A 14,947-nucleotide genomic window follows, 5' to 3' on the forward strand; every position below is an offset into this window, starting at 1 on the left:
GCGTGTGTGTGTGCATGTGTGTGTGCGTGTGTATGTGCGTGTGTGCGCGCGTGCGTGTGTAAGAAAGAAGGAAACGTTTGTGGTCGCGCTGAACATCTGAGTGCCCACTGTGTGAGGGGCTGGAGGAAAGAGGACTTATCTGAGGACCGACTGACCGAAGCCTGCAAGTTCCCACGAACGCAGTCGCTGCCGAGGCGTCTCCACGCGCCTCTACACTCACACACAGGAAGACGAGAGCACCGGAGGGCGGAGTCTGGGAAGCAGGGGAGGCGTGGGAGCCGGACCGAGGGGCGGCCCGGAGGCCCCCGGCCAATCGGAGCGCGCTCCGCCAGCGACCAATCACGGGCCGCCTATCCCGGCAAATCTGCCCGGCAGTGAGGGGCGGGGCTGCCGGGAGTCGGGCTGCCGCCGGCTGCACTTGTGTGTGTCTTTCGGGAAGCCACAGGACAGGGGGCGTCTGTGCGGAGAGGCGGGGGTGGTGAGTAGCAGGCAGGCCCGGCTTGTGTCCCGGCCCGGTGACATAGATAGAAACGGAAATCAGGCTGGAGCCGGCGCGCCCGGGCGCGCACACGTGTATGGACCCGCAGGCACGGCTGAACACTGGGTGGGCACCTGTCTTGTGAGGGGCTCCGGGCGGGGCTGCTCCTCGGACTTTCAGTTTTTGTGAGATTCATCTCCAGGGCCCTACCTTCTCCCGTCTCCAGAGGGGAACGGAAGAAGTTTAACAGAGCTGGGACTGAGCAGATTAAGGCAGCGGAGCCGAGGCTGGGCCGGAGAGAGTGGGGACTGCGGGTGCTAGTGGGTAGGGATCCATCTGTTTGCCCCGTCTCCCGGCGAGAAAGGCATTTTGGAAAGACTGGCGTGGCAAGCGTCGCCCTGAAACGTCCACAGAGCCCGAGAAGCGATGATCGCTGAGTGAGTGGCACTGGGCAGAGACTGGCCGGTTTCTTAACGACAGGGATGCTAGCAGTTAGGAAGGCTAGGAGGAAACTCAGGATGGGGACCATCTGCTCCCCCAACCCCAGCGGGACAAAGACATCATCGGAGGTCTGCAATGCCGACTGGATGGCCTCGCTCCCCCCTCACCTCCACAACCTCCCCATTTCCAATCTGGCAATCCCAGGTATTCCTACTTGTTCCCACCGTGTTTACTTCTGCCATTTTAGTGTTGTTAAGGGGCTGGGTTGCTTTTCTTTTGTGCTAAGAAATTAATTGTCAGTGACCCCTTTTTATTTCCAAGCCAAAAACTTAACACCGAAGCAGCTGCTTTCAAGAGATTTCCGTAGGCTGCATCATTGGTAACAGGACTAATGAGAATGGAAGCATCATTGTTTTTGCTTGGGGTTTTTTGTTTGTTTGTTTTTTGCTTCTATTTGCTAGCCTCATTCTAAGAATATTATCCTTTTCACTGTCGTTATGTGTATGTGAGGGCTGCATTAACTTAAATCATTTGAAGGAGACATAATGAATTAAAAGTCAAGAACAATTTTAGATCTGGATCAATATTTTCTTTCTCATTTATCTGACCTTGTGTATTGGAGAAACAAAAAATGCATAAGCATTAGAGAACACGTTCAGAATCAGAACTGAGCATAAAGACACATTTTTGTTGTTAGAAAAGCCAGAATAGAGAATACCAACTCTCCCCACCGGCAGTTGTTAGGCGTGATGAGGTGGTGGTGGTTGAAGCTTTGTCTCTCTCTCTATGTATGTATACAGGTGTCTGCCTGACTGGTTTAGAACTGCACTTCTGCTCCAGCCACTGTCTCCCTGCTGGAGGATTTATGCCTTGACATCATTTGTTAAATGCGTCCTCTTCCTTCCGCTCAGAAGGTGGTTAATGTATGATTTCTAGGGAAGGCTATTTGGACAGTGAGTTCGGTCTGGTGTGCTGAGCGTGTCCTACAGTGCTGATACTGGAAAGCACTCCTAGAAGCAGGGGATGGACTACTGCCAGTCCTTTCTTTCACTTGGAGACATAACAATTGAATTTCACCCCTAGACTACCACACAAACTCCCAAGCATTCCCTACACCCGTCTGGGTTTTTGTTTTTTGTTTTTTGTGTTTGAGGTTTGGTTCGGTTTTCTGTTTGTTTGTTTTTGGTGGCTGAAAAGATGACCTCATGCAACTCCCGATCTTTGCTTTCTGTGCATGAGAAAGAGCAATGCTGGCTTCAAATGCAGGCTTTTCTTTACTCACCTCTTCTTTTGGATGTCTTCGAGGTTCATTGTCCTCATGGACCCAGGTTGCTTTTGAGCAAGGAGAGGGCTGCAAAATTTCTTTATAGTTATGTTAGTATGTTTTATCAGCCACTGACTACAGCTCCCTGGGGATGCCAGCTGGGCATGCTTCAGAACGGGTCTCTTCCGTGTTTCATTGGCGCCTGTGGAGTTGTCACTGAAATTAGGCATGGGCCACTTTTAACATTAGTCATTTGCCTTCAGGCTTCTGATGGAATGACTTTGTTGAGTGATCCAGCAGGTAGTATGTGTTTGCAAATAGAATGGCATGTTATGCAGGCCCTAAATGGCTGTGTCATTCGGGGCATGTCCGGGTAGGCTGGGGCTTCCTCCTTCCCTGTTGTACTTTGGACAGCTCAAACCATAACAGCAGCTCTGCTAGTGGCTGTGTGTTCTGACTCTGTGACTGGAGAAAGGAGCTGGGCATGTGTTCTGTGATCGATAGGATATCTTGCAGTTACCAAAATTGCTGGGGTAGCCAGGGAGCAGTAGCTGGGGCCTACCGCTGAAACGGGAAATGATGTGATTAGCCGCCATGGGGTCACAGGAATCCTTTTACCCTGCTTTGTGAAGTCTGATTGTGCTAAGCAAAAGGGAAAAAACAATGGCCTTAACTCCTCAAAAGATGCAAAATTCACTACTGTGAAATGCTATTTTCTCAGCAGTGGAAGGGACATGAAGGGTGTGTATGTGTAGGCTCAAGACAGGAAAATCACATATTAAATGCTAGCCATTCACGGACTTGCCCTACTGTTCTCTTTCCTCTACCTTGAGCTTAATACTCACTGGATAGATACTAGCAGTCAAGTTCTGCCAATCCTTGCTGAGAAATCCTGAAATATAGAAGGCATGTGAGAAATGGGGCCATCATCGTGCTCCCACTTCCTCTCTAACTGTTCCCTCCTATCGTCTTCTGCATCCGAATTGCCATTATTTGCCGGGCACTCGCACGCAGCACCCATTGTACATTACCTCCAATCCTCATGACTCCCTCAAGTGGGTATTAACATCCTCAGTTTAGAATTAAGGAAATTACTGTTCAAAGAAGTTAAGTCATTTTCTCAAGATCACACAAATAGTAAGTGGTAGAAGTTGTATTTAAGCCCCTGTGGAGCTGCAAAACCCGGGCACTGTCTCTGTGCCCTGAAGGGTCCTTGGCAGTGGCAGAGCAGTGGGAGTAGCCCTAACTGAAAGCCAGTTTCTTCAGACCATCCTCTGCAGTGAATGAAAGAGGTTTTCAAAGCAGGTGGTATTAATCTAAGTGATTATCACTTCGAATGTATAGATGGATATATACGTATTATATGTACATATATGTAGATATATACATATTATATATACATATAGTTGTGAATTGTGATATATGTAGACATATACATATTATATATCATACATATGCACATATTATATATACATATGCCTGTTTAGAATTGGAATGCAGTAACTTTTAAATTCAATTTTGGTGCTTCAACCTGTTTTGCGTGTGTGTGTGTGTGTGTGTGTGAATGTGTGTGTGTCAGAGTGTGTGTGTGTGTGCGTGTGTGTGTGCGTGTGCATGCGCCCACATGCCCAGTCTGGGGCATCTGTAGGACAGAGTCAGATCTATCCGGATGGTGATAGGGCAGTGAGGACATGGGAAAGCGGAGGGAAAAGGCAAGCCTTCTGGCAATAACAGCAGAACTGAGATGGAGTAGAATATGTCACATTTGAGTGCACCTGCCGCATTTGCCTGTCATGATGGGAAAGAACATGTGTGAATGTGCACCTCTCAACAGAGCCTTGATGTATTATTTTACTTCCGCAACTGTTAAGAACACCTGTTAATGACCAGGACCACCAAACATATTAAAATATCTTGGAGAAGAACCTCAAAATAATTCTCATTGCTATCTGTATAGAATCATTTGATGTCTGAAGGATAAAGGATCCAGACATCACGAAAGTCTGATTTTTTAGTTAAAGCTCTAAACTCTACAGTTTCACTGTGTTTGTGAAAGCATGATATTCTCTATGGACAGATGGACTAATGGAAAAACATTTCTCTACAATGTATACTGCTTTTCAATGAATTGTTTTCTCTGTACATTTTAATGCTATTCCATTTTTTTAAATGCACTCTTTCTTTCTTATTAAAGGTAAACTAGTTGGTTTACATTTGGGGAAGTTTCTCTTGGGAAGAGCCTTGAACCTAAGGGTTGTGAAATGTATTGTTGATTCTTGCCATGTAATATTGAAGAAGTATCCAAATTTCTCAGGACATAGTTTCTTCATTTGTAATTAAGATATTGGGTTAAATTAAATGTAGAGTCCCTTCCAGATTAAAAATGATATGATTAATTTGAGTTTTTTGTTTTATTTTGTTGCCTGTTCTTTGTCCAATGTAGAAAGAGCTGGAAGGAATTATTGGGTCATTTTAGGTCTAAAAGCTATTTGTTATATGCCTCTTCAAAAAAAGAAAATGTACAAACAAGGATTCACAATTGCCAGAAGGAAGCAGGGTCCATTCACTTTAGCCTCTTAAAAGGGGCTGTAGATTACTTGATGTAAATGAACTTTTACCTCACCAGACCCTAGGTGCACTTTAAGAAACATATATATATATATATGTGTGTGTGTGTGTATGTACCTTCATCATACAGTTTTATTAAAAAACAAACTAATTAGAATAAATTTTAAACCAGAAACACAAATAACATGTTACAGAAGCACCCAGAAGGGAAAGATTAATTCCAACTTCTGGAATTTGGAATTAATTAGGAACTACCTTGTTGAGAAAATAACATTTGATCTAGAATTTGAGGAGTGGTCAGGACTTCAAGGGATATGGCTTGAGGGTCAGGGTTGGGGAGGGGGATTTCCAGGGGGAATTAACCAACTGAGTTAGTAAATGGGGGTATATGAGGGAACTGGCTGGAGGACGCCCTCTCTGGTCCCTCTATATCCCTGTTATAGTATCTTTGTCGTAGTACTTCTCAACACATTGTTATTTTTAAGCGTATGTTTTTCCCATGTGAACAACTTGTCAACGGAAAGTATCTTATTTTTCTTTACAATTCTCAATCCCAGTAGAAGGTAGCAGGGCCGTCATTGGTGGCAGTTGAGGGAATACTTGAAAGTATGGAAAGTCTGGAATAAGAACGCTAGAAACATGGTCTGCAGCCCCCATCATGTTTCACTGTGATCAGAGCCGAACTGAGTAGATTGGGTAAATTCAACTTTCACAATAGCCGCGTGAAACCATATGAAGATTTTCCAGTCCATTTCTTGTTACTGCACATAATATTCCTGAGGATTAAGCTTGACAAGCCTCATCACTAAGCCCTCATTAGAAATGAAAATTTTGAGGCCAAGTGAAATGGTCACAGGAGTCAGAAGCAGAGCTCTGGTGTAACTTCTTCTCTAGGAACAGTTCTTTCACCCACCATTGCTCCTGCCTTCCTCTTTCCCATGTCAAATTAGAACTTTTCATCTTTGCTGCTGGCTGCTGCCTCTCCCAGATCCCATTTCCTGTTCTCCTCTTTGCCTTCTTTCCACTGACCTGACCTGGTCCCCAGCCTTCCCTTGCAAGGGTCAACCTTCCACAGGTGCTCCTCACTGCTCTCGAATTCCCAGATGATTCTCTGTTCTCATGTTGCTAGTGATCATTCCCTTCCCTTCTCTTTTTTTCTACCCTTCTGGAATCCTATCCTTTTCTAGCAGTTTTGCCCTTGAGCACTTGGAGATTTCTACAGGTCTTGTTCCTGCGGCCCCAACACCCACTTCCCACATGTGTGACATGGAGACAAAATCACTTAGTGGAGCAGGATGGGGTCATTACTCTGATCTTGCTTCTGAAAGTTGAACCAGATCTGGCACATCTAAAAGAGATTTTGGGACCTCCCCAGAATGGCACAAAATAAATTGTGTAACAAGAAGTTTTGGTTGGCTCTACTTTGAGGAATGCATGAACCATGGCCCTAAAACAAATCCATTCTCCTACAGGATTCGGGAGACCTGTAGGTTGTGGGAAACCAAGGACCAAGCTGAATCTACCAAGCAAGGCTGACTCGATGAAAAAAAAAAATCACATGAGACCAAAATAGTCTCTTAAATGGGACTAGTTTATTTTTGTTTTGTTTCTCTTTCTTTCCCTCGGGGTGGCCATGGTGAAGAGTAAAAACAGGCGGTGACTGTCGTGGTCCCATTGGTAGGTTTCACTCCTAAGAAGGCTCAGCTAGCCCTCTCTCCTCCCACAAATCACAAAAGCCACAAAGAATTCTAGAATCACACATGTCTAAAAAAGAAAGATCATAGATTGATTAAGAATATGAACGCTACAGCCAGACTGTCTGGATTTAAATACTGACTCTGCCCTTTGACTTTGGACAAATCACTTAACCTTTCTGTGCCTCAGTGTCCTTCTCTGTAACACAGAGGTAATCTGTGCACCACCTCATTCTTTTAGTGTGAGAAATAAATTAATTCATGTAGTATGCTTTCTATCACAAAATAAGCACTATAAAGTAATAATGATTGTTATGATATATCTTTTTAAAGAGTCAATTATTACATTCATTTATTGAAAGCCTGTGCCTGGAATGGACAACAAAAAAGAGGTATAAGGTGCAGTTCATACCCTCAGGTAATTTCCAGTCTAGTGAAGGAGCTGACTGTTCAAATAAACTATCTGACGCGGTGTTCTCTGTCCGATCATATTAGGGTAACTTGAATGGTTACCCTGCAAAAGAGGCTCTAGAATTAAGGGAAGGATACACATAGGGTTGCCAAGGGAGTCTTAGATGCACTATGAGGATGGCTGATCAAGAGAGCCAGAACACTTTCTTTATTTACTCTGTCCCGTCCCATCCCAAATTCAGCGGTCAGACTTTGTCATCCCCAGATATCCAGAGCCTTTGGGGAAAACTCAGCCCTCTGTGACAGAAGCATGTTGTTAACTCTGTTCTGCTCTGTTCATTTCCTCATCACTTGCCCTCCTAGCCCAGCCATTTTGTTCCTAGCTCAAGAGTGGGAATGTAACAAAACGCTTTCCTTTGAACAAATGCTTATACATATTTTATAATTCCTTCCCCAGCTATTGGAAGAATAGCTTCATCATCCCTCCAAATACATGCACCACCCACACATGCAACACATATACACACCCAAATACACTCACATGCACAGATGCTTAGCTGTGACCTTAGCCTCAGCTTCGACCCGCACTGGGCCCAAATTTCAATGCCTGCTATTGTTTACCGGTCATAAACATCTTGCGAAACATGCCTGCTGACATTTCAGACCCTTGGAGCATGCTGCTCCCACCTGCAAGCTCCTCTCTCAGACGTGCTTCTGAAGCTGCTGAGTTGGTTTCTAACACGTGATCTGACCTGACCTCCGCTAGATGTGACAGGTAGCTTCTCCATCTCTCTCCTGCCTCTAGGAACTTAGAAGCACGGGCGCACCAAAGGTAATGCTAGCGAAGTGCTTTCCCGTCTTGCAACTTTGCCTCTGGGAAAGTCACAAACCACTTTGCCAATGCTGACTAACCCCAATTAGAGTTTCAAACTAGGCCTGCAGAGGAGGGATTATTTGTAGACATTGTAATAGGTGGGTGTGTTTGTGCGTATGAAAAGAATTTGAACATGCATCGAGAACCAAATTTAGGTGGAGGAGATCTGGGCCTAAATTTGTTTTAGTATTTACATTTGTGGTTAAGCAGGAGTCCTTCCACCTTCTCTCTTGTGTTGGTAAACATCAGTAGGAATTTGGATTATATTGCTGAACACTGTGAGGATCAAAGATTACGTTAGTAGGTCTCTAGGTAACTTCAAGATAAAACAGGTTGAACTACACAGACCTGCCTTGCTCTAAGGGGGATGTCTAGGTTATTTCATCTTTGAAACACAGGCAGTCTTTACTAAGCAGCTAAATAAGAAAATAACAGGTTGGGGTTTTTTTGTTAATGTCCAATTACTCTAGATCTGTCAGCTGTAAAGTATCATTTCTTCTTAGATAATTTGTATCAGTATCTTTATTTCTGTTGAGACCTGACAAGATGAAAATAAAGAAAAAATAGGACCCATTTGTGTGCTATAATGCGAATGTGTTCGAGTGTAGCAGCAATCTGCAGTTATGGTGGAACTGAAAAATTCCTAGGCCCTGTCAGACTGAGATGAATATTTTATGAACATGTATGATTTGAAGGCTTATATATGAAAAGCGTTATTTTTAAAGTGCAATTGAATCCAGATACACCACTCCCCAGATAAATGTCAAGCAGAGAAAGGTGGAAACAGCGTTCTCATCCATCCTCGCCAGGTTTCAGTTTAGGTCATCATCTTGGCAGCAGGTGTCCATATGGACCCTCAGACCCTCACAAGGAATATATGAGCGTATTGTGTTCATTTGGCTTAAAATATACATTAGTGCCTGCTTACTCCTTTTGCTTCTTTTGGTTCTCATTGCCTATATTTAAAAATTTGTAGGCCAGGCACGGTGGATCACAAGGTCAGGAGTTCGAGACCAGCCTGGCCAGGATGTTGAAACCCCATCTCTACTAAAAATAACAAAAAAAATTAGCTGGGCACAGTGGCATGTACCTGTAATCCCAGCTACTCAGGAGGCTGAGGCAAGAGAACCACTTGAACCTGGGAGGCGGAGATTGCAGTGAGCTGAGATCGAGCCATTGCACTCCAGCCTGGGTAACAGAGTGAGACTCCATCTCAAAAAAAAAAAAAAAAAATTGTATTCATTTAAAGGAAAGTTATTAACTCAAAAGGCATTTACCGAATGCCCTTTTGTGCCAGGTACTGTGTTAAATCAGGTGATGATACAGATCAGTAAGATTATTCTCCCTGTTCTTCATGAAAATATGACCTTGGAAGGAAGCCAAAATTCAAACATGATAGAGAAAATGCATAGGGTCCGTAACACTCAGAAAACCAATACCCAATTCTGTTACTGAAGGAAAGCTTGGTGGATTGGACTTCCAAGAGTGCCCTTGGGTTGAAATATAAAGAGTGAGGAATAGAAAGCCAGGTGTCCCAGTGCAGAGGGACTGAGGAGTCAGAGAGCATGGTGACCTTGAGGAAGGCCAGGCAGTCTGGTGTGGTTACAGCATGGATTTTATTTAAATAAAGGAATAAATATGAGGCTGGAAAAGTAGGCAAGAACTAGATCCTAATAAGCCATATGTGCCATGCCAAGATTGAATGTCTGCTTAATGGCAAAAAGCAGCCATTGAAAGAGTTGGTCAGAAATGGGTGGTAAAGCCCCTGAGATGACTGCGTGAGAGTGAGCCAAAACAAAACGACCCAGCAGCTATTAGGGATACTGTGGGTGAACATGAGAAACTCATTGTTTCCTCCCCTCTACTCATCACATGTATGTTAATTTTTCCCATGTACTGGGCTCTCTCCGAGGCACTAGTGATTCAGTGGTGATCGGTACAGACATGGTCCTTGCCTTCAAAGAGCTGACAGTCTAGTTGGAGAAATGCACATTTAATCAAGCAGTTGTAACACCATAGCTATGTAGGATGACCAGAGAGGTATACATCACTGCTGGAAAAAGCATATAGCAAGGGCATCTTTTTTTTTTTTTTTTTTTGAGACGGAGTTTCGCTCTTGTTACCCAGGCTGGAGTGCAATGGCGCGATCTTGGCTCACCACAACCTCCGCCTCCTGGGTTCAGGCAATTCTCCTGTCTCAGCCTCCTGAGTAGCTGGGATTACAGGCACACGCCACCGTGCCCAACTAATTTTTGTATTTTTAGTAGAGACGGGGTTTCACCATGTTGACCAGGATGGTCTCGATCTCTTGACCTCGTGATCCACCCACCTCGGCCTCCCAAAGTGCTGGGATTGAAGGTGTGAGCCACCACGCCTGGCCAGCAAGGGCATCTTAACAAGGCTTGGGAGTCCAGGGAGGCCTCCTAGAGGAAGTTATGAGTAATTAAACTCTAAGAATACACAGACGTTAGCCCCAGGATAAGACGAGCAGAGTAAGCACGCTCTAGGAGGGGAAATAAAATGGGTGAGGATCTTGAAGAGAGGGAACGGCCCATTTAACAAACCTAAATATTTCATTATGGTTGTACTATGGCTTGCAAGGAGGAGAAAGCCAGGGAGTAAAGTGACAACATATTTAGAGGTCTTAAAAGCTATTTTAAAGTTATCCAACTTCAGGCTGGGCACGGTGGCTCATGCCTGTAATCCCAGCACTTTGGAAAGCTGAGGCGGGTGGATCACTTGAGGTGAGGAGTTTGAGACTAGCCTGGCCAACATGGTGAAACCCCATCTCTAATAAAAATACAAAAATTAGCCAGACATGATGGCGGGTGCCTGTAATCCCAGCTACCTGGGAGTCTGAGGCAGGAGAATCACTTGAACCCAGGAGGCAGAGGTTGCAGTGAGCCAACATCACACCTCTGCACTCCAGCCTGGGCAACAGAACAAGACTCCATCTTAAAAAAAAAAAGTTATCTAACTTTACCTGAACAGGAGTGGGAAGGGTTTTAAGCATGCAAACCACAAGATCAATTTTGTGTTTTGGAAAGATCACTCTCGTTGCATCTTAAAATATATGGGAACCAGGAAGTACTGTAATCAAGGGAACCGATTAGGTTGCTCTGAGGTCATTCAAATGGGTGGTGAGGCTGACCTGCGAGGAGCGTGACAGCTTGGATGAAGAGAAAGGGAGGAAGTGTCAGCAGGACTTGGTGATTACCTGGAGGGCAAAAGAGAAGGTGCACCTGGCTTGGGTGAGTGAGAGAAAGTTGATGGCATTCCCAGAAGTATGGATAAAGAAGGTGGAGCGGCTGCGCGGTGGCTCACGCCTGTAATCCCAGCACTTTGGGAGGCCGAGGCGGGTGGATCACGAGGTCAACAGATCGAGACCATCCTGGTCAACATGGTGAAACCCCATCTCTACTAAAAATTACAGAAAATTAGCTGGGCATGGTGGCGCGTGCCTGTAATCCCAGCTACTCGGGAGGCTGAGGCAGGAGAATTGCCTGAACCCAGGAGGCGGAGGTTGCGGTGAGCCGAGACTGTGCCACTGCACTCCAGCCTGGGTAACAAGAGCGAAACTCTGTCTCATAAAAAAAAAAAAGAAGAAGAAGAAGAAGAAGAAGGAGCAGGTGTAGAGGTGGTGGAAGGAAGCAGAGGTGCTTTGTTTGAGGCACCTGTGGCACGTTTCAGACTTGGGAGAAGGGCACAGGTGGCACACAGTGGAGACAGTTTCAGAGCTAAATCTTCACATTTCACAATTTGCCCACCCTTCTACCCTCACCCACAGATACTATTATATCCAATATCAGATGGTTTGAATTTAAAGCTGATATCCTCATTTTTTAGATTACGTCTTTTAGATTTTAACTAGGATTGTGCTTCTTTTAGAAAATTTGTCCTGAGTTTCTTTTAGAAAATTTGTCCTGGGAGTTCTAGTCCCAGAGAGGTGCCCCCTCGTGTTCGTCTAGCGTCTAGTGTTCTGCCGGTTCTGTCTGAGTTGTCCCTTGGCAGCTCAGGTGTGAGCACAGGCATTAGCTTGTGTCTACTATACCGTAAACCAGCTGTGAAATGGAAGCTTTCAGTTGCTTCACCACAAGCATCAAACACGCTTTATTTCATGCACAGATATCTCGGGTGGCACCAATAGGCTCAATAAAAGCACGAGAATTTTATAGTAGAATAGTTCATTTAATGTAACTGCCTCTCCTACCCTAACTAAACATTCATTTAATGTTAACTGCCTCTCCTACCCTAACTAAACATTTTTCTGGTTTCTCCTAAAGCTTGTTATTATTCTTTCTTTAGTGTTTACAAAAACGCTGTTTAAAAAAAAATCTCAGAGCTGAGAAGGCTCCTTAGGGAATGACCAAGGGCCCCTGCGAGGAGTTACTTCACAAAAAGATGATGCCATCTATTTGGAGACAAAGCAGTATACACATCAGCAAAACAGAAGAAGAATTTCTCACAAATGAATTATCTACAGTATCTTATTTGGAGTAGGGATTGGGGTCTATTGGACAATTGAAGAAGAGAAAAATCTTTCAAAAGAGAATAGGAACCCCTCCTCATGTAGAGGGCTTTAAAATGCCCCCACACATGGGATTGACTCACATAAATCATAGGGTGCTGGCGCTGGCTTGGGGACACCTAAGGCAATGGAATGCTCACTGTGCCTTGCAGAGCAGGGAAGATTTTGTACCTCCTTGCTGCCCCTCTGGTCACCTCAGGGAAAGGGGTGGAGACTGCTGGGGAGAGACTTCAACTAGAGCGGGTCTGGTTGCATCTGTTTCACACGTAGTCACTTCATCTGAAAGAGTTGCAGGTCTATGAAGTGCCCTGAAAACCTCGGTGGACTCCAGTTACCTCCAGCCTCATCCGGCCCGTTGCAGGGTAGACCCAGACTGACTTTAATTCCCGGGCTCTCTCTCCTCAACCAGTGAGATGCCCCTTGGCTTCTCAGCACATAAAAAGAGAGTAAGTTGATCAACATCCTCTGCTTCCAAGTGTTCTGCCTTAAACAGTTGCTTTGTTGCCTTGTGGATAATTACGAATTCAATAGGCGACCGATTAAAAATTACATTGGCCACGTGGCTCTCTCAGATTTTGCAGGCAGTTTGATGGTTATTATTAATAGTCTCCCACACGCCTCATGGAAAATAAGCAAGTCTGACAGGTTCAGAAGAAGATTTAAAGATGTTATCTTTGGTTCAAGGGACTAGCAAATGGCCTCCCGATCTGGAACCTTGGACTCATAATGACTAAATGTGTATGCCCTAGAGGTGCCTCGGCCTTTCTGCACTTGTTAATATGAAGTCAAGTTCTCTATAAATGTTGCATTTTTCTCAAGGACCTAATCAGACGTGTGAGATTGGTGGCTCCACAGAGATATTATTAGAAGATAAATATGCAGGTGTAAGTTGCAAGAAATCTCCTCTCTGGTACTTTTCCTTTAAAATTGTTCAGTAACATTTTATTACCATTGTTCCTTTAGTCATCATTTCAGGTTAATTTTGTTTCTCTGTTTTCTGACACATTCTTCTTCACTGACCCAGATAACTCAAGCTAGAAGGACACAGGGAGACAAATGGAGCTAGGGGTAAACAGGTGCAAGGGGTGAAAGGGAGCAGAGAGTGAACTCTACCTGTGTAATGTTGGATGGAGCAAATAGAGGTTTGAAAGAATAGGGAGATCTAGGCCTACCAGCCTTAGGCAACTCTCTAAGCATCTGTTAATTCTGGCATTCATGCTTACATTTATTCTGCATAGACGTATTCAGTACCTACTAAATTCCAGAAACTAAGTATGGAGATATAGGCATGAATTAGACATGATTCTGCCCTCAAAGGTTTACAGTTAGGTGGCAGAGACAGATGTGGAGATAAATAGCACTCAATGTCCTAGGTTCATCAAGTATCAACTAACTGCCATGGAATCACACAGGAAAGGGCAGGTCAGTCCGCCTGGTGGAGTCAGGTGAGCTCACAGACTAATGATGGTAATTAAAATGGAAAGGCAAGGGACTGTAAGATTGTCCCCAAGGACTGTGAGGGTTTTTTGTTTTCTTAGATAAATCTTTTGCTATATTCAATAACCATAAGGCATATTTCTCATATATATTAATAACTTTGTAAATTAATATATTCTTAGCTCAGGTCCCAAATATTTTAACATGCAAAATTATCTGTTCACATCAAATTTATTGCAATATTTGTATAGATTAAATACCTGAGTTGGAATACAAGATGTTTTTCTATGAAAGCCACCCTAAACATCTTCAGCACTTAAGAACGTGTGTTTATTGTAATGTCTGTTCTTTATAGCTTTTTTTTTTTTGAGACAGGGTCATGCTCTGTCACCCAGGCTGGAGTGCAGTGGCATGATCACGCCTCGCTGAAGCCTTGCCCTCCTGGGCTCAAGCAGTTCTCCATCTCAGCCTCTGAGTAGCTGAGACTAGTGGGGTGTGTCATCACACCTGGCTATTTTTTTTATTTCTAGTAGAGACCAGGTCAGGCTGGTCTCAAACTCCCAAGCTCAAGTGATCCTCCAGCCTCGGCCTCCCAAAGTGCTGGGATGACAGGCATCAGCCACTGTGCCCGTCCTGTTCTTCTATCTTTTATCTTACCTCTATCTTTGTTATTCACACAGGAGGAACTATGAAGAAGTAGTCCAGAGTGTAAGTTGTAGGCTCAAATCCCACCATTCATTCTTGCATGACCTTGAGTAAAAAGCTTTACCCCGGCCAGGCGCAGTGGCTCACGCCTGTAATCCCAGAACTTTGGGAGGCCGAGGCAGGTGGATCACGAGGTCAAGAGATCGAGACCATCCTGGTCAACATAGTGAAACCCCGTCTCTACTAAAAATACAAAAAATTAGCTGGGCCCGGTGGCACGTGCCTGTAATCCCAGCTACTCAGGAGGCTGAGGCAGGAGAAATGCTTGAACCCAGGAGGCGGAGGTTGCGGTGAGCCGAGATCGCGCCATTGCACTCCAGCCTGGGTAACAAGAGAGAAACTCCGTCTCCAAAAAAAAAAAAAAAAAAGATTTACCCCTCCGTCTCTTAGCTTTTTCATCTGTAAAATGGGGATAATTATAATAGCCCTTTCACAAGTGCAAAGTTAGGGGCAGCATAAGCCCAAAGACCACCCTCACTCAGACACCAGTTACAGGTTTGGGAGCCGTAAGACCAGCCTTACGTTTGATCATTTGCTAGGAAGATTG

The 14,947-nt window shown here is 44.5% G+C and overlaps 1 protein-coding gene across 1 annotated transcript in view; it reads left to right on the top strand.

Moving 5' to 3' along the window:
- Positions 1 to 385: 385 nt before the first annotated feature.
- Positions 386 to 14,947, top strand: part of PLCXD2 (phosphatidylinositol specific phospholipase C X domain containing 2) — a 52,890-nt gene continuing 38,328 nt past the window's right edge. Inside the window, exon 1 of the mRNA XM_035274438.3 lies at positions 386 to 1,123. Coding sequence (XP_035130329.1) covers positions 961 to 1,123 — 163 coding nt within the window. The 5' untranslated portion in view covers positions 386 to 960. The remainder of the gene's footprint in view (positions 1,124 to 14,947) is intronic.

The sequence above is a fragment of the Callithrix jacchus genome, chromosome 15 (assembly GCF_049354715.1).
Source record: "Callithrix jacchus isolate 240 chromosome 15, calJac240_pri, whole genome shotgun sequence".
NCBI classification, from domain to species: Eukaryota; Metazoa; Chordata; class Mammalia; order Primates; family Cebidae; genus Callithrix; species Callithrix jacchus.